The sequence below is a fragment of the Epinephelus fuscoguttatus genome, linkage group LG19, assembly GCF_011397635.1.
Source record: "Epinephelus fuscoguttatus linkage group LG19, E.fuscoguttatus.final_Chr_v1".
NCBI classification, from domain to species: domain Eukaryota; kingdom Metazoa; phylum Chordata; class Actinopteri; order Perciformes; family Serranidae; genus Epinephelus; species Epinephelus fuscoguttatus.
The window spans coordinates 26,965,236-26,986,447 of NC_064770.1; the positions used below are offsets into that span (position 1 = coordinate 26,965,236).

Genomic DNA, 21,212 nt, shown 5'->3' on the forward strand with positions numbered 1-21,212 from the left:
GGTCACAACAAAACCCCACTGTGAATAATGTGTACATATTAAAGGAACACTGCACCAACAAAATGATCATTTGTAAATCAATTCCTCACCCTGTGTTGAGCTTGAGAAGTAAACTTTCTCTCACATGCCTCCATGGTGAACGAAGAATCCAAAACCAGAAAATTCTTCAAACAGGAGTAAAACTGCACCATGTTTAACCAACACACACCAGCAGAGCACTTGTGTAAGTGCACGTGCTGCGTTCAAATGCACACACTTGCCTTGGGTGCAGCGCCTCAGTGCATGAGACTGTTCATATTTCAGTGTTTAAATAGTGAGGTTTTGAAAAATGCTGCATTCTTGTCGTGTTGGAATAATTGGAAAAATTAGTTCTCTATTTGGAAAATCCACATGAACGCCCCCTAAAGTCAGCACAACTTAGATAGGTGGAAATTTTGGTACACAACTGGTCAAGCTGATGTCATATTATGCAGTAAACATGGCGGATGAATGTAAACATTTGATTTATGTTAAAGTTTTTATTAATTCACATATGGCATATTACTTTTTGCTCACATGTAACTTGTAATCTGGTATTAGGTTGTATTCGTAACTAAAAAGCTTTTTGTTAGCATTAACCCTGACCACGGAAGCACACTGCATTCACTGAATATAAAAAAAATAAAAATAAAAATAAAAATAAAAAATCGACACATCCTGATGTCGTAATTACAAGACCCTGACATCGTATACCTTAAGGCCTTTCGCTGATACCGTAATAACGTTAATGCTAGCTGATTTTAAAGTGAGTCCACCGAGAAACCGTTGGACGGTACTTCCGGTCAACATTTTTCAGAATAAAAGCGTTATACCTGTAGACTACAGAGGCGAATTGAGATATGTTGTAATTACGAGAAAAGATCTTGTAATTACGAGATGTTTTTATTTATTCAGTGAATGCAATGTGCTTCCATAGATAACAAAGATAAAGCAAGATTTTAGTGGTCTTAGGGAGTACGGGTACAGCAACAAGTCTGGACGTTTAATGCTCTGAGGTATAAAAAGCAACACATATTGTTTCCACATTATGACTTAAAAGCTAATGAACACACCAAAGTGGGAAGAACGACTTTCTACCTCGCAGAAAAGGACCATCTGAGGAACACATGACTGCAGCATAAGACTTGGATTATACTGCAGGAGTTGCATCAGGGTTTTTAAATCAATGTTTTTATATAGTTAAACACAGTCTTTTAACTTCATTTCATTTTCTACGTCTTTGGATTCTCCGATCATCGCAAAGGCAAGCAAGAAAAACAAAGCTTTCTTCAGCAACTAAAAGACACATGGTGAGTAACTGATATGCTAATGATTACTTTGTGGGTGAAAAAAAGATCAAATAAAAAGTAAAAAAAAAGAAAATCAGTGTTGAATGTGACGGTGATGTGAAGCTGACAAACTGTCTGTGAAAAGCTGTCTGCTGTTTATAACTTGGATAAGATCCTGAGTGCATCAACAGTACTTGGTGTGGAGAGTGACAATTTACACACAGCCTTTACAAATTCTATTTTACATGTTAATCTCTTACAAATCATTAATGATACATACTCTACTTAATAAAAACACTTTGCAAAATGCAAAGGCCTCAGCACACAACACACTACTGTACAAAAAAAACAGACTCCAGCACAGCTTAATATTACAAAAACCATATAAAGTAAAAATCTTTAGTGCAGTCTTTGAAAGCACCAAAGGATGTGCTGAATCAGGCATCTGAGGTTATTTAGCTGTGTGCCCTTCAGGTGAGAATACCTTCCCTGTATTCAGTGATTCAGTCATTTCATCCTAGAAGAAACAAGTGGAAGCTTCACCAGACAGTCCTCTGCTTATACTGCTGCCTGACTATTCATCCTCGCTTCACAACACAACCTGTAAATGTGTTTCAGCCAAAACATTTGGACCTTCAAAGTGTGACCACTCAAAGAGCAGTACTTGTTTCAGGACTCTGTGTGATCATGAGGACACGTCTGATCTCCTCTGTGGTTCAGGGGAAATCTTCAGCAAGGTACTGCAGAGTGCTCTTTGCAAGACCAAGGTGGATCGCATCCAAGTAGTGCAGGAACCTGTAGCGTCAAAACAAAAATCAGTTTTCTGTGGACCCATTTCAACAGACTTGGCTGCACTTGCATGAGTTACATGCATGCACCGTGTCCTGCATACGATTACAGTTCAGTTTACACTTTCACACATTTATTTGTAGCCTGTCAGTTATACGTGCTGGCTGTCTGTGAGGAGAAGCACTTCACCACATCCTGCCCACACTTTAAACTGAGGCCTGATGCTGCTGGCCAAGTGAAAAACTACAGGGGTGCAAACTCATCAGAGGTGAAAAAGGTGACAAAGAAAGGGGGGTAGCTAGTACAAATTAATGTGGTTTTTGCTCTTTGCAGCTATTGCAACGTCTGTGTGGTCAACTAAAACACAGGGCATAGATATGTATGTATTTTAGCTAAATGTCTACACCACTGCCCAAAAGCCAAAAGCAATTGTGAAGGTCATGGTTAGGACATTATTAGTCTTGCTAATATTATCTTAGCATAAAAAACAAACAAACAAAAAAACAGAACCATCAGGGGCTAACGCTAACAGGAAGGTGGCACTTTGGCTGAAGAGCTAATGCAAGTGGAATTTGGAAGAACAAGTACACTAGCTAATGTTAGACTCTATGGAAATAAGATTAATCCACATCTGAACTGTGATGGCTAGCATTTACTCAATAAAAACAACCCAACCATATCAGGCTAAGTCCCTAGCTTGACATGTCATCATTTAAGCCAATTTAGGAAGTAGTATTTCACTCATATTTTTCATAAAACTGAACTGTCTGTGTAGTAATACTTTTGAAATTGGTGTTACATGACCAGAGAAAACAGAAGGGCTGTGGCATTCGCTACCAGAGCACACCGCACCGCAACAGACCGATAACTGCTCCCATTGCCATTTTTCAACAGGAAACACCATGGCAGCCAGCTGGGAACAAACGACCACGTAGTAAGTTGCTAAAAACATTTAAGGTGAAAAAAGAAAGGCAACGCACTAACAGAATCTCGGTTCATGTTTGATCATGGAATGATGCAAAATGTGTCATCTGGTGATTATGAGCTGGAAGATGAGCAGGTAGAGCTGGGCGCTGGTAAGATGGAAGTTTACTACAGTTTATTTACACACACTACTAGTTACATTTTTATGACACAAAGCTGTAGGAGTGTAGTGCCCCCAGAAAGTCAGAGATTCAAATCGCAGATCCCTCAGGTGACTGAGATTCTTTAGAGTTTTTTTATTTTGTCAGTAAACAGTGTACTTTTTTGGATGTTTTGGTCCCCAAATTTTGTTGCAGAGTAAGTGCTCCTCTCTTTTACATTGCTCTTCAGTACAGGCAGCTGCGGACACTGAGACAGCTGCCCAGAGGAGGGGAGGCCTTGCCAAGTGAGGTTTCAAGATAACATTATCTTCTGCCTTTTGTTTAGAAGTGGTAAAATTACAGCACACAGTAACTTAGGATGATAAAGTTTTTGGCTTTTGTTTCATATCTAGTGCCAGCAAAAATGTTAAACATTTCTGATCCACTGTTTGCACAGTTAGGTTGTTTACTATATTCCATGAATGTCGCTGTAACACTGAACGTCAAACTGAACTCTGCTCAAACTCTCAAACTCTATATGAGGAAAAAAAAGGGAACTAATAGTTGAATATTTGTATTTAACAGCCAAATCTGATTTGAGCGATGTAATTCTGAGTCAGGTTGAAAATCAGCACTGACTCTGGTTTCTGCATGCTCACCTTCGTTTAACCTTGCCCTGCTCCTTCAGTTGCTCTGATCTGCAGATGGTGCGAAGAGCTGGCAAGTAGTCCAGAGCAGCTGCTGGTTTGTTGCCCAGAGTACCAAACACTCCTCTGAACGTCAGACTCTCCATCACCTCTCTCCTCTGCTGGGCCAGCCTGTAACACAGAAATACATTTTATCTATATTTGAACTGGTTTAACTGGTCAGGATTGGAATTTGTTCATTCTGTGATCAATGTCATGCCAAATGAACCGCAGAGCATGACGTTTACACTGTGCAAACGTTGATAACATTGTGTAAAGAAAGATGAGACTCACTGTGGTTGACAGGGACCCTCCTGAGTGATGCTGTGACTTTGTCGATGAGCGGCCACAGGGAGGGTGAGTTCTGCCGCAGCCTCTTTTCCCAGCTCCCCCTCTAGTTTCTGGGCTTTGTCCCATGCCTCCGCTACAGAAACACAGCACTTGTGGAAGCTCAGAGCCTCCACAGCAGCTGAGATCTCAGAGACATGTTCTCCTCTCATCCAGCTCGCTCTCTCAGTCTCAAGACGTGATTCATCTGTCATCCCGTCTTTCATCACTGCACTGGCTATTGACATTCCTCTGTGGCCGTCACCCCCTTCTAGATGAACGGGCAAGGCTGAGTCCATGTACGACATGTTGTCTAAAAAGTCAGCTATTGATTCCAGACACTGGGAGACTGGGAGACTTTTTACCCGCTCCTCTGGAGTCAGTGGTTTTCTCTTCACCCTCTGTGAAACTGAACTCTCTTTGACCTCCTCCTTTGCCTGAGGAGCGCTCTGTGGCTTGCAGAGAGATAGAAAACTGTCCTCTGAGTCCGAGTCCAGTCCATCCTGGTCAGGTAGACCGTGCCGCCTCTTGTTCTTCCTCATTCTGTCTGACATTTTAACTGGACTGCCGTCATCTGAGCAATCTGCTGACTCTGACGTGTGCAGTACCCTGGCATGGGATGGCATCTCTTTCAGATTAACGGAAGGATAGTCTTGTGATGCAGAAACAGACTGCTCTGGTTTGTGGGTAGAGGTAGTCAACTGTGTGAGAGGTAGAGGTAAGAGTGTCTCCATGTTGGAATAGAGCAGGTCCACTCCTCGTCGCTTGCAGTTTGTTAGCAGCTCCCAGCGTAGTGTCTCCTCCGATGGACTCTGGCTCTGTTGACGACACAAACCCGGTCGATCAAGAATTTAAAAAACATTGTGATCTTATTAAAGAAGTCATCGGGAGGTCTTTGCACGGTTAAAGTATTTCAGGCCTCACTTGTTACATGTTCTTACTCTAAGCACTGTATGTATGGTAAATGAAGTGTTTACCCTGAGCAGCTCCCAAATGTCCCTCTTAGGTTCAACATTCAGCAGGCCCAGCATGCTCTCAGTGCAGCCGGTGTCACAGGGAGGGAGAGTGGGTGGGTCCGTCACTGCACACGCAGCTGCCTCCTCATCAGTCTCTGTATAATGGTAAAAAGTGATTTATAACAACATTAAATTTATTTGAATATCAATTTCTTACCACAGCTACAAAATGCTTTAACAAATGACATACCAGACAGAAATAAAAGGTAAATAAATACATTGTCCAAGAAAAATCATACAAGTCAAGTTTGGCTGTTCCAGTTTAAAAACAATAAGTTTGCTGCTGTGTGGATTGTGAATGGCAAATCATTCAAGAATTTATCTTATCGTGCACAGCAGCAGATTTCTTGTGATATTAAGAGATTACACATAAATTACAGAATCTCGAGATGACACAAAATTCCATCTTGTCAGACGCCAACCAATCAGTCCATCCAGGATTTCAAAGGCTGTTTTTGGGACTGGTGCAACCTAAAATGACTGACTTCATGGCATGTTTATGGGCATTTTTTTTGTGAAATAGCAAGGCTAAATGAAAATTGCAAAAAAGTTGTGATGCTGTCGCAGATTCATTAGACTCACAAGTCAGTCTTTAGACGCTTTGCTTAACTAAAGACTGATGACTTTCTCCCTGATTTTGTGTTTAGATGGGCAGATACAATTTCAGAGTTTAAAAAAACTCCCTACGTTGCAGAACCAATAGTAAATCTGCAGGGCGGTCCTTCGGTGGCTCGCTGAACTCTTGTGCTTGTAAACATAGTCCCACTAGAAACACGTGTAGCGGTACAGAATGGCTCAGCCGTGCTCGCAGAAAACGCCGTCAAAGTTAGTGGATGTTTGTCGCATTTGCGACGACACATTCTCAACAACTAAAAGAAACAAACATAATCTTTTACAAGGCCATGACTCATCCGTCCGGCCGGACTATAACGTTAGAGGGAATCGCCTTGTTGTTTACAAATACTTCTATAAACACAATGATTGAACAAACATTACTATTTCTGTGTGCACGTTTAGCTGGGCTAACCGTTAGCTGTTAGCCCTGTTAGCCGTTAGCAGTGTCTGTAATAGGTAATAACTCATTAAACGGTCCGTGAAAAAAATATCTTTTCCAGCGGATATCTTAGTTACAACATGATTGAGCTAGCAAAGCAGTTTTGTGTTGCTATGTGTGGTATTTATTCAGTTTTGGGAAATCACAATGTCTAGAAAGCATCAGTGGCTGCAGCTGACAGGGACAGCTAACACTAACAGCAAAGCTAATATCAGGACGTCATCTGTTAAAAGCCTCCCGTTGTCGGATACGACATGAAACTACTCCAGTTAGCTCAATCATGTTGTAACTAAGACATCCGCTGGAAAAAATATTTTCTTTACGGATGAGCACACGTTTGATAAAACAGAGTTAAATCTCCCGGCATCCATTTTCAAGCTCTCTGTGTGTTTGTTTACTTGCGGACGAGAAAAGGGGGAGCGCACATTTCCGAGAAGGCGTGTCCTTTTCAAAAATGCAAGAGGCATTGCTTTGTTGCCGGCCATTTTCGCCGGTGTGTTAAACACACTTCAGAAAGGAGTGTCCCTAGACTATCAGAAGGTGGAGATCTCTGATCTGTGGCGAGACTACAGACTCAAAGCTCATTATTCATGCACTTAGAGCTTTTCTCCATTGAAAAAGATGTTTTGGCTTTTTCTCGTGACTGGCCTGTGATATACGGTGATACAGAAATGGTTCATCCAATCACTTGCCGAGTATTTTTTTGAAAGTGCCTGCCCTTTTCAGATGGTTCTCTGTAACAAACTGTGTCACATTATGATTTAGGTGCCATGCAGCAAACACAAGGTCACCTTTTGTTACATGTCCAGACATAGAAACTGCGAGAAGAGCTTTTTTCTACTGACCTAAGTGTGTGCCCTTCTACATATGGGGTTAGCAGGTCAGAAGTAACTTGGGGCTTATCCATTTAATGCTTTGTGAGTGATTAATAAAATTTTGAACTGTATTCTGGAAGGAACGCAAAGCATAGGAAGGGATGAGTGCAGAATAGTAAATTACAGTAATCCAGATGAGATTAAATAAAAGGCATAAATAATTCTGATCCATGTCGACAGTAGATAGGAAAAGACTGATTTTGAAAGTGCTCACTGACATCTACAAAACATTGAAAATATAAATAAAGCAAAATCAATTAATAGCAATATTACTATTCCAACATTTTCGCATGCTTCCTCCAGCTCATATCCTTACCAGCTTTGCCAGTGTGCGTCAGTGGCCTGGTCACGTGGTGGCCGCCCGCGCTGCGAGTCCAGAACTGCAGCTGCAGTATACTCTGTCTGATGTCACATCTATTGAGTCTGAGCAGAGAGCTGATGTCCGACAGGTCTGTCCTCACATCCTCAGTCAGACACAACCCCCTCAGGAAGCTGCTCACATCCATCTGCACCAGGAAGAGAAGGACAACTGAAAAACTGACTGATGCACAAATAATTACTTTGATGACTGATTCTTCCCACTACACTGGCATCAAAAGCTCAAGCCACATTAAACAACCAGTACAGTCAGTAAGATCTAATATTGAAGCATTCGTATTGAGAAATCGTCCACTCACCACTGAAGGTGTTCTGAAATGGATCTCTTCAAAGTTGCCATCAAACATGCCGCTGAAAGCAGGATCTATAAAACATGCAGGATTTGATTTAGACTCAAAATTAGAGCATAAATAAATCTGATCAACACACACGAAAGTGTATGACATTTGACCTTCCTCCTTTTACTCACCGCTGGTAGTGAGGATGACTGGCCTCTTCGTAGTGGTCATAAATGTCTTGATGGCAGCTAGAAACCCTGAGTCATCATCAAAAATAACATCCACTTCTTCAAACAGGATCAGTGAGGTGGCTGTCTTCTTGCTCTGCTCCTCACTATTCTTCTCTTTAAGGGTGGTGGCTGTTGGAGATTTGATTGCAGGGTCCTTCTGCTTACTGGCACCTTCATTTGCTTTTGTGGCTTTCTTGGAAGCAGCTATATGAAGAGATGAGGGAGAGAGAAAAGAAACTATATTAAAATACTTATTGTTAAAGTCTTGATAAAACGTTTTCATGAAGGTGGCCTAGTCACATAAGTTAACATTTACCTGGTTGTTCGTTCTTCTTAGTGTTGGGCGTCTCCTTGGTGGTGGGTCGACCCATTTTGAAGAAGTTAGCCAAAGAGGTGGGAGCCAGGCCTCCTCTTTTTGTACCTCTTGGGGACTGGGGATTTTTCCTGGGAGAGGACACCACCCTACGAGGAGAGTTAACCTTTCCTGGGAGATGAAGAAAACAATTAACAATCAGTTTGTGTTCGTCTTGTAATTAGAGATACACCAACTGATCGGCCAGTGACGAGAGTTGGATGATTTTCAGCTAAGCCCCAGAGAAAACTGCAATATTCACGCTGTATATAATGCCAAACACATACAAAATATGCATAAAACAGTTCCTATCACAAGCCAACCACTCATTAGAAACAGCGTTATCAAAGTTAGCTCTGTACATACTGGGAGAGGATCCAGGCCTGAGAGCACCAGCGCTGCTGCTTGTGCCGTAACTGTTGAAGTAGGTGGGTTTGTGGGCGTTGACCCCCTGACTGTCCACCTGGTGTGACTGAGTGGCTTCCTTCAGCTGGGACAGAATGAGACGGCCGCTCCGCTGAGATGAAGCGTTCACCTCAAATACCTTAGAAAAGCACACAGTCGTTAGGAAACAAGGACGCTGATTCTCACACACACACAGTTATGTACCTTAAAGATTTTGTACCTTGAAGCCGAGCTCCTGGGCGCAAGCATAGACTGCAGCAGTCTTTCCCACTCCAGTGGGTCCTGTGATAAGCAGTGTGTTACATAACATGTCCTCGTCATCCTGGGTGTCCTCTTCTCCGCAGTCCCAGTCTGAGTCTGCACACAAAGAGCCATCATGTGGTCACACAAACACACATCAAACCAACAAAAGTAGTTGAAAAGAAAATTGTAAAATGTCTTTTTGTCCCACCATTGCTGCCTTCCTCTTGTGTCTTGTCTTTCTGCTTCTTTCTCTCTTCTCGGTCTGCGCGTAGTTTCCATTCCTTCAGCCAGCTGTACAAAAAGAAACATTAAACATTCACCCCAATGATCCTGACACGTCAACATATTGTGCACATCTGATAAGAAAACACAGTGAGGTGCAGTGGAATTAAAGCAGTTTTAGTGCCTCACCTGTGCAGCCTCCTCACTGCGGCAGTGTTACCTAGGATGTCACTGGAGTGCTGAGGCTGATATTTGTCTGTCCATAGCACGTCCTCCTTCACCACATCTGTAGAACAAACAATAAATTGAGTATCTCTGGGTAAGAATAGAGAGAGAAAGAGATTGAGACTATGTCACCCCAGCAGCCTTGCTTGGACAATAAGCTGAAATGGTCACAGATATGGATACCCACTACTGTAGTGATCGGCATATTTCCTTGTGTTGCAAGACTGAACGCTTCAGGAGATCCTTCGTCCTAGTGCTGCACGATTTGATAAAAATGTGAGATTGCGATTAAGGTGGACAATATTGAGATTACAATACAATTACAATAAAATGTAATAAATGAATGGTATCATGAGTCTTTTTTGCTTGATTCAATGTTTCCCCTACATTATATTAGGGGGGCACTGACCTGACATAGTTATTATTATGGACAGACAGTGTGTCAATGACCATTAACAGACTGAGTACAGTCAAACACGCTGCTCACACAGCAGCGCAGCACATCTGCAGATGAAAATTAGCCTGTATGGCTAAATTTGGCACATTTACGTGACTTAAGTGATTATGTTAATTAATGTGCACTGTCCCTTCTTAAATAAAATAAACATAAACACAAACACAAACTGTACACGCAGCGGAGCGAGCCTGTGTTGCGTTCAGGCGTTGTCACGTAAATGACAAATTCCAGCACGCCATACCACAACACAGCAGCATGTCATGTGGGCCGAAACAGAGCAAAATTGCTCAATTTTTCATTTGTTATGAGTCCATGATTTCCCTGTGACACTTACAAATGTTTGCATAACTGTGCTTGGATGTTGTTTTATGAGGCTCTGGCAGCTTTCAGTTGTCTCATTGTCTTTAACGTTACACGGCTCGGCTTTCTCTCGCATGCACTCTTCCTACTTTTCCCTGTGCTGTGCTGTCTCAAGTGTTGATATAGATTGGTCGTGTTGCCGTGGGACATGGCGACTTTAACTTTTAAACTTTTACACAGCACATCTTTAAGGTACGGCGACGTTGGACAGAAAGACGTGCTGTGTAAGTGTAAAAGTTAAAGTCGCCACGTCCCGTCTTGAGTGTTGATATAGATTGGTCGTGTTGCCGCGGGACGTGGCGACTTTAACTTTTACACTTACACAGCACGTCTTTCTGTTCAATGTCGCCGTACCTGAATCCAAAGTATCGCCATGTAACAGACGTTTTTTCGCCACCAACTCAGCCTGTTCATAGTCGTGCTCATGCTCTTACTCAGCGTCTGTGTTGGTCACTGCTGCACGCACCAGGATAGCTTGTGGGCGTGATGTCAACAAACTCCACACACTACAGGAGAGGCAGTCACGTTCACAGGCACACACGTTAACATTTATTTAGCCTACATTAAATCGCAAATCACAGCCTTTTATGTGGTTATGTAATCGCACAGCCTGACATCACGATTGCGATTGCAATTAGATTAATCGTGCAGCACTACTTCGTCCCCACAGCCATCAGACTGTATAACACCCCAGTCAGTGTCAGTGGCTCATGATCTCCCTCCACACCCTACTACTTAGCCCCACTGGACTCAAGCCAATTCATTAATAAACAGTAACTCAGAGACTTACATCAGCCCATGATGTTTACAGACACCAACTGGATCTATTCAGCAAACAAGTTAACAATCACCACATGAATACCTTTAACAAGCTTGTATTGAAGTTGTCATGCCAGTTGGAAGGTGTGATTTCTTCTTGGAGGTGGTTTTTAAGATAATTATACATTGTTGTGGTGGAGGCATTGACGGCAGCTGTATTTATAGTACTTTCAAAAGCAATTTAATAAAAGTCTGCCTTCGCTTCACTGTCAGAGCCAGTCAACTGCTACAAAAGGAAATACTGGAGTTTAAAAAATACTAGAGTAAACACAGATTTTTAGCTGCAACCCTCAGTGAGCGTAGCTTAAGTTGGACTTATGGTGTGTCAGTCTGTTCCTCTTTGATTGCAAACTTGCACTGACATTACTTACGATTTGTTAGACACAACTAGGAGCTTCCTGTCGTGCAGTTATGTCATTTAAGTCACTTCCCAGTGGCTGATTGCCCAATTTTTTTGTTCAGCACATTTTCTGATGTCATGAGGCCAGTTTTCTAATTAGATCAAGTGTCGTCTGTTGATTCCAAAGTTCAAAGAGAGAGTAAAATAAAAATTGGGTAATTCAGAGTGTAACACATGACACCTCACCTTTATTTCCAGTGTTCTCTCCCAAAAGCTGCTCATCAGTCACAATCATACAGTCGTCTTCAGATGGGATGGGACTAGTCTTGACTGAAGGCTTGGCTTTGTCGTCCACCTCCTCCTCTGGCTTTGATCTCCGAGATCGCCTCGTACGGCCTCCCCTTTTTGTTGGCTCAGGCTCAGAAACTTTCTCTTCTACACAGGCTCGTTGCTTCTTCGCCACCTTCACTGTTGTTTCCCCCTCATCATCTGTCCTCTTCCTCTTCCCTCCTACTTGTTCAGCAGGCAGCGTGGAGCTTGTGGCTCTGGTTACAGCCTCTGGTTCTAGAGGGTAACATAAAGTGGATGTGGAGAACAGTTAAATTTAATCTGTCTCTATTTTGGCAGGTTTGTAAACGTTAATTGATTAAAATGCTGCCTAAATAATGTGCTTTGAGGGCACATTGCTTAACTTAAAAACGTTCTTCTTGTAGATGCTGATAAATAAATACAGGATAAATAACAGCCTAAAATAAACATTTAATGCCATCTGATGCTCTCAGTGTGCGAGTCCAATAAGTGCCTGTCAGACTGACCTGAGGCTGTGCACTGCTGCTGGTGGTCGGCGCGTCTCTTCAGGAAGCGAGTGAGGAACGTCTGAACAGGGAAGGGAGGGTTACAGGTGCTGACCTCCTCCGTTAGAAGCTGACGAACACTTTCAGAGATCTCAGGCCTCCAGCCAGAACCCTTCAGAAGGAAAAAATACTCGTTTTAAATATTGTGTTTGCTGTTTAACCCCACTGTAGTTTACCCTCATAACATCTCATCTGTCTCAACCATTTATAAAAAGTTTAATAAGTGCACTATAAACCATGAAATGAACAAAAATACAAACAAACTGGACAGAAATAAGACTTTAACTATGTGTTTTTAATGTCTCGCTTAATAAGCCTTTTTAAATATAACATTCAGGCAGCCAGATAGTAGCTATAAGTTAGGCAAATGTCTTCTGAGGTATCGATCCTGTTGAACATGTAACTGCATCACTACCTTCATCATTACAGTCATTTCAACATACCCGTTCACAGAAGGCTCTATGAGCTGGTTGCGTCTTCACACAAAGGGAGCCGCTAACAGATGGAGTCAGGATGGATGTTTGACTCCAAAGCTCTTTCATATGAGACAGTAATGAAGACTCAGGCCACAACAGACCCCAAAGAGGACAATCTGTCAAACAACAAAAACAAATTTAGTCGGGCTCCCGTCCCTCTTGATTCACCAGTCCTTCATAATAATGAAACTAATGCACAAAAAAAAAAGACAACTTAATTATTTAACTAACTTAATTATTTAACTAATTAACAATGGTGATGGATGAAGTACTGAGATCACGTCTGTAGGTAAATGTAGCCATACCACACTCCAGAAATGCTGTTACAAGTTGTACAATAACTTAAAGTACCAAACGTAAGAGCACTCCTTATGCAAAATGGCTTACTTTGGAACAATATATATTACTGAATTATAATTATCACTGCTTTAATGCAGGGCTCAACAGTAACACTTACAGGATTGCAACCATTTTGAGATATTGGCAACCTACGATATTGGCCTTTAGTTGCCACCAGTGGCAGCCACATTTTAACATAAAAAAAAACAGGAGCTGCAAACAGCAAATGTTTTTAATATTTGTTGAATTAGTGTGCGTAAACTCGCGTGCAAACAGACATTTGCTTTTTAGACTATGGCGAAGCAACTTGATTAACTGTGGGGTGAGGAGTTTGACTAACCCGTCACATTCACAATCAAATGTGCAAAAATTGATTCAGCTGACTCAGAACCAGATGAACCTCAACGAAAAACAGAAAATTTAATTTGTAAAGTCTTGGGTTGGAACTTTGGCTGATGGATCCCAAAATCTACCAGCCACTCAACAGATTACCCTTTTTTGGCTAGTGAGTGAAGCACTTCAGAGGCAAAGTATCCCAGCGTCTCTGGGCTGAACAAAAATTCATACTGCAAAGCATGCACAACATACATCTCGACAAGTGACACATCAGGTTCACTAATTCAAGGTGGGATACACAAGCACTGGAGCTTAAAGCATAATGAGAGGGCAGCTTAATGATAATGAGGTCGAGGCTGCAAGAGCTGGCACACCAATTAACAAGCCGATGAACAGCAGCATTTGCAAGATTAATGCTGCCAAGCGGGATTTTGCACACCAGAGATTAAGGGTGGAAACATTAACTGAAACCACTTGAGATTCAAATTCTGTAAGGTATCAGTTACGTTATTATAACATCGACATTTAACTGCTTAGTTTCTTAATTACTCAAAATGTAAGGTAACCAAAAATGGGAACCAAAAGCTGATGCCTGATTGCCACTCATGGACAGTACTTGAATAAATGTACTTAGTTACTTTAGACAACGTGTATTTCTATGAATGAAGAGCTCACCATTTGGTGCTTGGTTTATGTGAATAACAGGTTGAAAGGAGGAACAGGAGAGAGAGTAGGCCTCCTTGGTGGCAGCAGTCTTGGCTATCTGTTTCCTGAAGGACTCAGGCAGGCCGCTCTTCAAGAACTCTCTGCGCGCCCTGAACTGCTCATCATCCTGGGAGTTCTCAGAGCCCTCTCTGCTGCTGTCATCAAAGATGGAAATCACTGCAGACACCTTCCGAGCAGTCTTCTCTTGGCCCAGTGTGGTCGCTTTGGAGCCTGTGAGTAAGAAAGCAGCACTATTAGATGAGACTACAACAAAATGCCAAACAGTAAATGAAGACTTGGAGTGGGAAAGGTTACCTGGGACAGCCTTGGCCTCTTTGCCACCAGATGGGGCTTTACCCAGAACTTCATTCAGACTGCGTAAAGGTTTCTGGGTTTTAGTCTTTCCTGCTGTCTGGGGAGTGGTACTCTGGGCATCCTCCAGGCAGATGACAGAATCCTGAAAAAACAAACCAAATAACAAGGAAAAGAATGAGTGAACACAGAGATTACAGGTACAATCAATCATGTGTCATATCATAGGTACAATCATCTCTTTTGTCCAGTCATCCAGAGGGCCAGACGAGATCGGCCCGTAGGTCGTACGTTTGGCATCCGTTTTTAGGCCTTTACAGCACTTTATAAACACTGATCTGCAAATAGTTTTATCAAAATCCTGCTACCAACCCCAAATTAGAGTGAAATATTTATTCTATATAGTGCCGTGTTGAGCAGCTATGCACCTTAGAATGGACTAAGTACACTTGCTTCTCAGTGGTTTTGGTAAAATATAGTTATTTCACAAGACCAAGGAAAAAATCAGTGCAAAACAAACTGCACCAAGGTACATGTCTACAACAAGGTTGCAACGTCAATGTGAACAGGCTCCGTATGTGCAAGCAAACAGTCCAAAGATAGTAAAAGATCTGATAAAACTTAACTTTTTTTTTTAAATAAAAGTTACCAACTGTAGCTTTAACTGTACCTCATCTTCACAGTAGCTCTTCCTGGAGGAGGCCTCAGTTCGTGATGAACGCCTTAAGGTGCCCTTCTCCTTGACAGCAGTTTTTTTACTCTGCTGAATGACCTTGGCCTTCTCCACCAACTTCTTCGCCTGCCTCTGTGTTTTAGAGTCAGCTGATGTCTGAAAAATATAAAGAGAGTATTTCATCATCATCAGCCCATAATTACGATAATATTAAATCACTGCTCCTTGTCAAGTCAGGACAACAATTCATGACATTCAGACTTTTTCCAATATGTAACAATCATACTTACTTTAGGAGTCAAAGAAGTGTTTATGCCACTTTCAGCCTTGGTCGCGTTTCTATGGACTCTAGTAAATTTAATCCTTAAGAAAAAGAAAACACAGAATTAGAACACAAAATGAAAACACAAAAATGTTTTAGCAGGGTATATGCAGGAATCCTGAGGTTAATTTCAATACCTTTTTAAGACTTTTTTTAAGACCTTCCAAAAAAACCTTAAGACCTCATCGCCACTTCAAGCTGTCGTTAGCAGCAACGCATCTTTAACTTACTAAACAGTTGTAGTTTGCAATTAAATCTATGGAGCACAAACATACAACAGAACTCAGATAAAATGAGATGGCGCCTTGAATGCAACAGTAATCATGTCATCCATATACAGTTGTTTTTTTCCCCTTTAGCCATATGTAAACTCAAAGAACGAGAAGCAATGTCTGTTAGGCATATAAGATTTCATGTTCCAGTTCCAGTTTGTGTTTTTAATTGATTGATTGTTTTTGGTTGGTTATTAAAAAAAGAAAACATCTCCGACAAGGAAATAGAAAGCCCGACGTGCAATGAATGAAGACCTATTATCCTGCTTGAACACAGACGACTAAATTCTTTCAACAATGTGACTCAAAATAATGATAAAATAGATTTTATTGATGTAAAATAATATGCTGATGGTGACATTTTCCACCGGTCCGCTGCGCTCTGAATCTGGTGTCAGTGACACATGCTGCTCTGAGTCATGCATCTGTCTGCTTGCGCTGCAGTGCTCGCCAAGGGTTTTAAATGTTAGTGTTAAATCAAAAGTTAAACACTACTTATTAGCAACCAGAAGTGTTTTTTCGTTTGTGAATATTTTTTATCTTAATTCTAGGGTTGCAAGAAACTACCCTTTCGCCATAATTTGTAAGTTATTAACATTTTTGGACTTTTTTTCCCCCACTCAGCCCCCACCCCGAGTGGCAGTCCGAGTGTGTCTACCTACACATCCTTGTTTGTAATAGTCGCAAGGAGGAAAATAAATTATACATTCATGGATACTTTTTGTCAAAGCTTGAATGCCAAGAAAATTTAATACTTCATAAAATCGTACTTAAGACTTTTTAATACTTTTTAAGGGCCTTAATTTTCCAACATTTGATTTATCAACTTTTAATACTTTTTAAGACCCCGCGGACACCCTGTTTAGAGAGGTGCTGATTCAACCGTGTGATACATTTATCACAGACTCATTGCAGGACTGTTAGAAAACAGTGAAGGCTCATTTATGCTCAACATTAGATATGTATACGGAAAAGGACGAAGCCTTCTGTTCGTACTCTGCTTTCATTTCGTTCATATTTGTGCATGTTTTCTCAAAGCAATATGTAAAAATGCACCAGAAATGCTTTTCACAGAATGTGTGATAGCATTAAATCATAGCTGTATGCATGTGTCACCTGATTGGACTTTCTTTTGAGTCAGGTGGGCACACCATCTCTGCTACGAAGACGCCACGTTTGGACTTGCGTGTCTTTGGGGTGGACATCTTTGTAGGGCTGTTATCGGCGTTATCGGCGGCAGCAGCAGCAGCAGCAGCAGCATCCTTCGACTCATTGTGTTTCCTGGTTTTTCTGATTGGAGTTGTTGTGGTGGTCTCCGGTGACTGCCTGACTACAGCCTCTCTTCTGGACCTCCTTACTGCTGGGATGGAGGGAGTTGAGGTGATGGGAGGCTCCTCTTCTTTATCGACAGTCTCAATAACTGTGGTCACTGTGTCTTCCGCAGGAGCAGGAGCAGGAGCAGGAGCACCAGGTGGGGTGGTGACTGCCTCCTTCTCTTCTACTGCCTTCTTCCTGCCTTTTCTTGCTGGCTTCTTCTTAGCTACTTTGTATTCCCGAGAAGCAGCAGGGACTTGCTCCACAGAGGCTGGAGTTACGGCGTCTTCTTCTGCAACTTTGTCCGCATCGTCCAAAGCCTTCTCTCCTGGTTGCTTCTGTTTGCCCTGGACCTTACCAGGCTTGGTTTTGGACACATCCAGACCGGGCTGTTTGAAGGCAGCCATGAACTGCTTCCTCTCTGCCTCACTGCACTTGGGCATGGATTCACTCTCAAGCACAGCCAGCTCTAGATCTTCCTCTTGAAGAACCACATTGGATTTACGCTTGACAGTCAGAGAGGTAGAAGGGGGCTGGTGTCCGGCCTCTGTGTGAGGAGACGTTACAACCTCTGCAGGGCTCGTTGCCCCTTTTTTCCTGTTGAAGATGGAAGCTACCTTTGGCCCTGCCTTGTTGGCTTCCTGTTTGGGTGAGACTGCATGTACTTCAGCCTGGATGGTGACGGTTCGGGGTGAGACTTGAAAAGGTGGCTCCGCAGAACCCACATGTTCTTCAGCTTTAGGGATGTCCAACTGGTCAGTGTCCATTGCTTCTGCCTCTGTTGTGATTTTACTTTCATCGTCTTTGCCCTGTTCATCTTCCATGTCCTCTTCACCCCCGTCCTGGCTCTGACTCCGCACAAAATCCTCAAAGGAGATTGTGACCGTGCTGTTTAACTGAGAGGCCTCATCCACGTTGACCTCCATACTAACATCACACAAGGAGCTCTCTTTTTCTTTCTCCTCTGCTTCTGAATGCTTTGCCTTCTTAGAGTTTCGTGCAGTGGGTTTGACTTTATCTTTTGATGGTACAATTGGAGATAATTCAATGCTGTTAAGTTCTGGATGAAGTTTGACATCTTCATCTTCTTCTTCTTCTTTATTCCTTTCTGATTCTCCGGTAGAAGCCTCAGCACTAAACTGGGCCATCAGTGCTGCTGTATCACTGCCAAAAACACCACAGCTGCTGACTGCTTCTGCTGGTTCCTCTACAATAATGCAGCTCGCCTCATCTGTGGAGCTAACCGCCTCAGCTTCCACAAGTTTTCTTGCAGCTTTGCTGGCTTTTCTTCTCCGTCTCTGAGATGGCTGTTTCACTGCTGCCTCTGGTCTGGTGTGTTTTTCTGCAGGTGGAGACATCTGACAGTTCTCTTTTGACTGCTCAGGTGAGCTGGTCTTTTCTTTAGAGGACGGAGCCTTACGGCTGAAGTAGTCCATGATGTTGTTGGAGCGAGGAGGTGAAAAGGGTTTCTCCGCAGGCTTGGGCACAGGAGAGAAGTAGTTTGTGATTGTCTTGACAACAGGACTGCCACCATCTTTGCGAGATTTCTTGCAAGGCTGTAAAAACAGACACAAAGTTAAGAAGTATTTCACTGCTGTAAAGACTGGGCTGTGTATCCAGTAACAAACACATTTTTTTTTAAATTAGTGCTATACGACTAGAGACAAAAGAGGTGCTGTGGCATTTGCGTTTGGTCAAGAGGTAAAAAACCTGCGGCTAACAGAATGGACTTCGCTGCACCAGACCAATAAACATGCCTGCTGTTGGGCTTATGTAATGCAAGCCTGGCCATTTTGACAAAGGGATCAGTATGTGGGCCAGCTGGTAGCAAATTATCTGGAATTACAGTTAAACAGTAAGATAAAATATGCTTCTGGAAATATTTTTCGGCGAGAAATAATGTGTCCCAGGAATGAGTCCTGAAACCCGGAAATGAGTTAGCATTTTAGCACTCCTGGTTCCCTCATCTTTAAGTCGACGGGTCTGTGGTTAACACAAGCTTAAGAGACTTCCATATTAAATACGTCGGTAGATATCCCGCATGTGCATTTTGAAGCTTTTCTGTGTCTTAAAAAAAGGCAGTTGTTAACAAGCTGCTAAATGAGACTACAGAACGTCATCACGCCAAACACACCACCACAGCCTCGTTGTGGTGGTGACATTAAGTCATGGGAACATTAGGTAGGTACTTCTGGCAATTGCATTAAGGGCTTCAAAAATCATAAAAGCGGTGTTCATTTGTGAAGATTATCTTGCTAAACAAAACGTGCAAGTAATATAAACATTTAAACGATCTTATTTCCTGCAACTATCCAAAATTGAATGGAATAATCCCATAAGCTTTTTGATGAGGGAACCAGGGGGGAGCTAACTTCTGCATCATCCTACAGAAAAACATCGTCCCCGGAGCACTCTGTAGGTATTGCAGCAACAGAATCTTAATTTACATTTGATCAGCACCTGTTTCTTGTTCACAGATTCTAATGTTATATATATGTTGGATGCTGGTAAGATGGAGAAAAGTTTTCAGAGTTCATTTACAAATTTTAGGCATACTGTTATGATACAAAGCTGGTTGAAAATCAGCAAAGTATCCTGTTAATCAAATATGAAAATGCAGGAATGAATAAACATTTCGTAAAAGCTTTGCATATGCTATATGCAACAATCAGTGTCGTAAACATACCTGGGTGTCAAAGTCCTCAATGATAGATGCCATAGCCACAACACCAGCCATAATGTGAAGTGACCTAAAGCAAAAGCAAACATTGTTATACACACTGCACACGGAAAGCAGAGGATTTTGTTTTTGGCACTTGCTGTCAGGAGAGGAATTAAGGGAGATTGCTTCAGAAGATATCCACGGTCTGAGCCTCTTTATATCTACACAACGCAGACATCCACCGGTGACATAGAGGGTCATCCAGTGGGCCAGAGTGGACCCTTTGGAGGGCCGGTTTTGGCCCACTGTCTGTATGTTTGACACCCTTGATCTAGTGGGTTGTTGCTGTTACTTCCCTACAGGTGCTAGTGTATCTATGGTGCCCTTGTGAGTCTGACTTTATTTTACCTATTGTTTTATGGGTATGGACATTAACATCTGTCTTATTTGCTGTGTTTATGTATCATGTACTCTGTGAGGGAGTGGTTTTACATTTTTATCTTTGTTTAAGTGTGCTCACTGAGACAAATTCCCATAAGTCATGTAGATATGTGAACAAACAAATGTGCTGCACAATTCAAAAGATATTAACTATACTTTACTCAAAGCCAACCACCATATGGGACACTGGTGACACCGTAAACAGTAAACAGCCCTGCACTAGACAAAGAGTATTTGTGAAGCAGCTTTAATGCCATACTATACAGGAAGTTAGGAGTTCTGGTGAGGCAAAGTCAGCATAACATAGTATGTTATATAGTAAATATTTAAATAATGTCATAAAAGGGGTCAAAGGCAGCAACATGAAAGTAATATCATCCCTGACATGGCGCCCTGTAGCCCCTCTAGTTTCGTGCCATATGACAGACGCCAGGAAAACAAAGGTCAGGAAAACACTCACCGATAAAACCGACCCGGTAACTTGCTGCAACTTCTTAGACCGTCTTCTTTCCGTTTCTTATTCACTTCCCCGTGTTTGTGAGTGAACAACAGAGGCAAAGTTCATTGTGTGAGGCAGACAGCTCTGTGTGTTGCCACCACACATATAAATTTCACCGTAAAACAACAAGCTAGCAGACGTCGGTAGATGCTACTCTCGTCGCAGCTTCGCTCCTCACAAGTCCCAGAAGTGCTCCGTACATTCCCAACATGTCCGCCACAGGTGTGTGAACGCGAAGTGGAAACCGTTAAACTGATATTTCCCGAATTGTTCGTCTGAGTAGAAATACAAAATACATGTTTCTTGACTTCTCTTGCTCTTTCAAAAACGCGCCAGCCCGGTCCTGAACGAAGAGCGCCAAATATACGCGACCTTTGGCCTGACCGGATTCAGCCAATCGCAGGAGAGAAAATGCTCTCGTCATCTGGTGACGTAGTAAGCCCATAACAAAGATGGCGTGTGGCGGGGCGGTTAATGGAGAGGGAAAAGTGACAGCTACCTCTGCTGGCTGCGCCGATTATGGCTTTCTTTACATATTGAAAAACATTTTTCAACAGTACATTTTGTAATCAGAACAAAA

General features: G+C 42.3%; 1 protein-coding gene across 1 annotated transcript; it reads right to left on the reverse strand.

Annotated features, from left to right (window-relative positions):
- Positions 1–2: 2 nt before the first annotated feature.
- Positions 3–20,993, reverse strand: atad5a (ATPase family AAA domain containing 5a). The gene is made up of 22 exons (XM_049561308.1): positions 20,594–20,993; positions 19,717–19,780; positions 16,833–18,586; positions 15,413–15,485; positions 15,120–15,278; positions 14,453–14,594; positions 14,108–14,368; positions 12,725–12,873; positions 12,243–12,393; positions 11,674–11,991; positions 9,416–9,512; positions 9,213–9,295; positions 8,982–9,118; positions 8,723–8,900; positions 8,321–8,488; positions 7,966–8,208; positions 7,796–7,860; positions 7,435–7,624; positions 5,151–5,284; positions 4,141–4,991; positions 3,820–3,978; positions 3–2,102 (listed from the first exon to the last, which is right to left on the reverse strand). The coding sequence occupies exons 2-22, from the start codon at positions 19,765–19,767 to the stop codon at positions 2,024–2,026; spliced, it is 5,442 nt and encodes a 1,813-aa protein (XP_049417265.1). The 5' UTR covers positions 19,768–19,780; positions 20,594–20,993; the 3' UTR covers positions 3–2,023.
- Between the last annotated feature and the right edge of the window lie 219 nt (positions 20,994–21,212).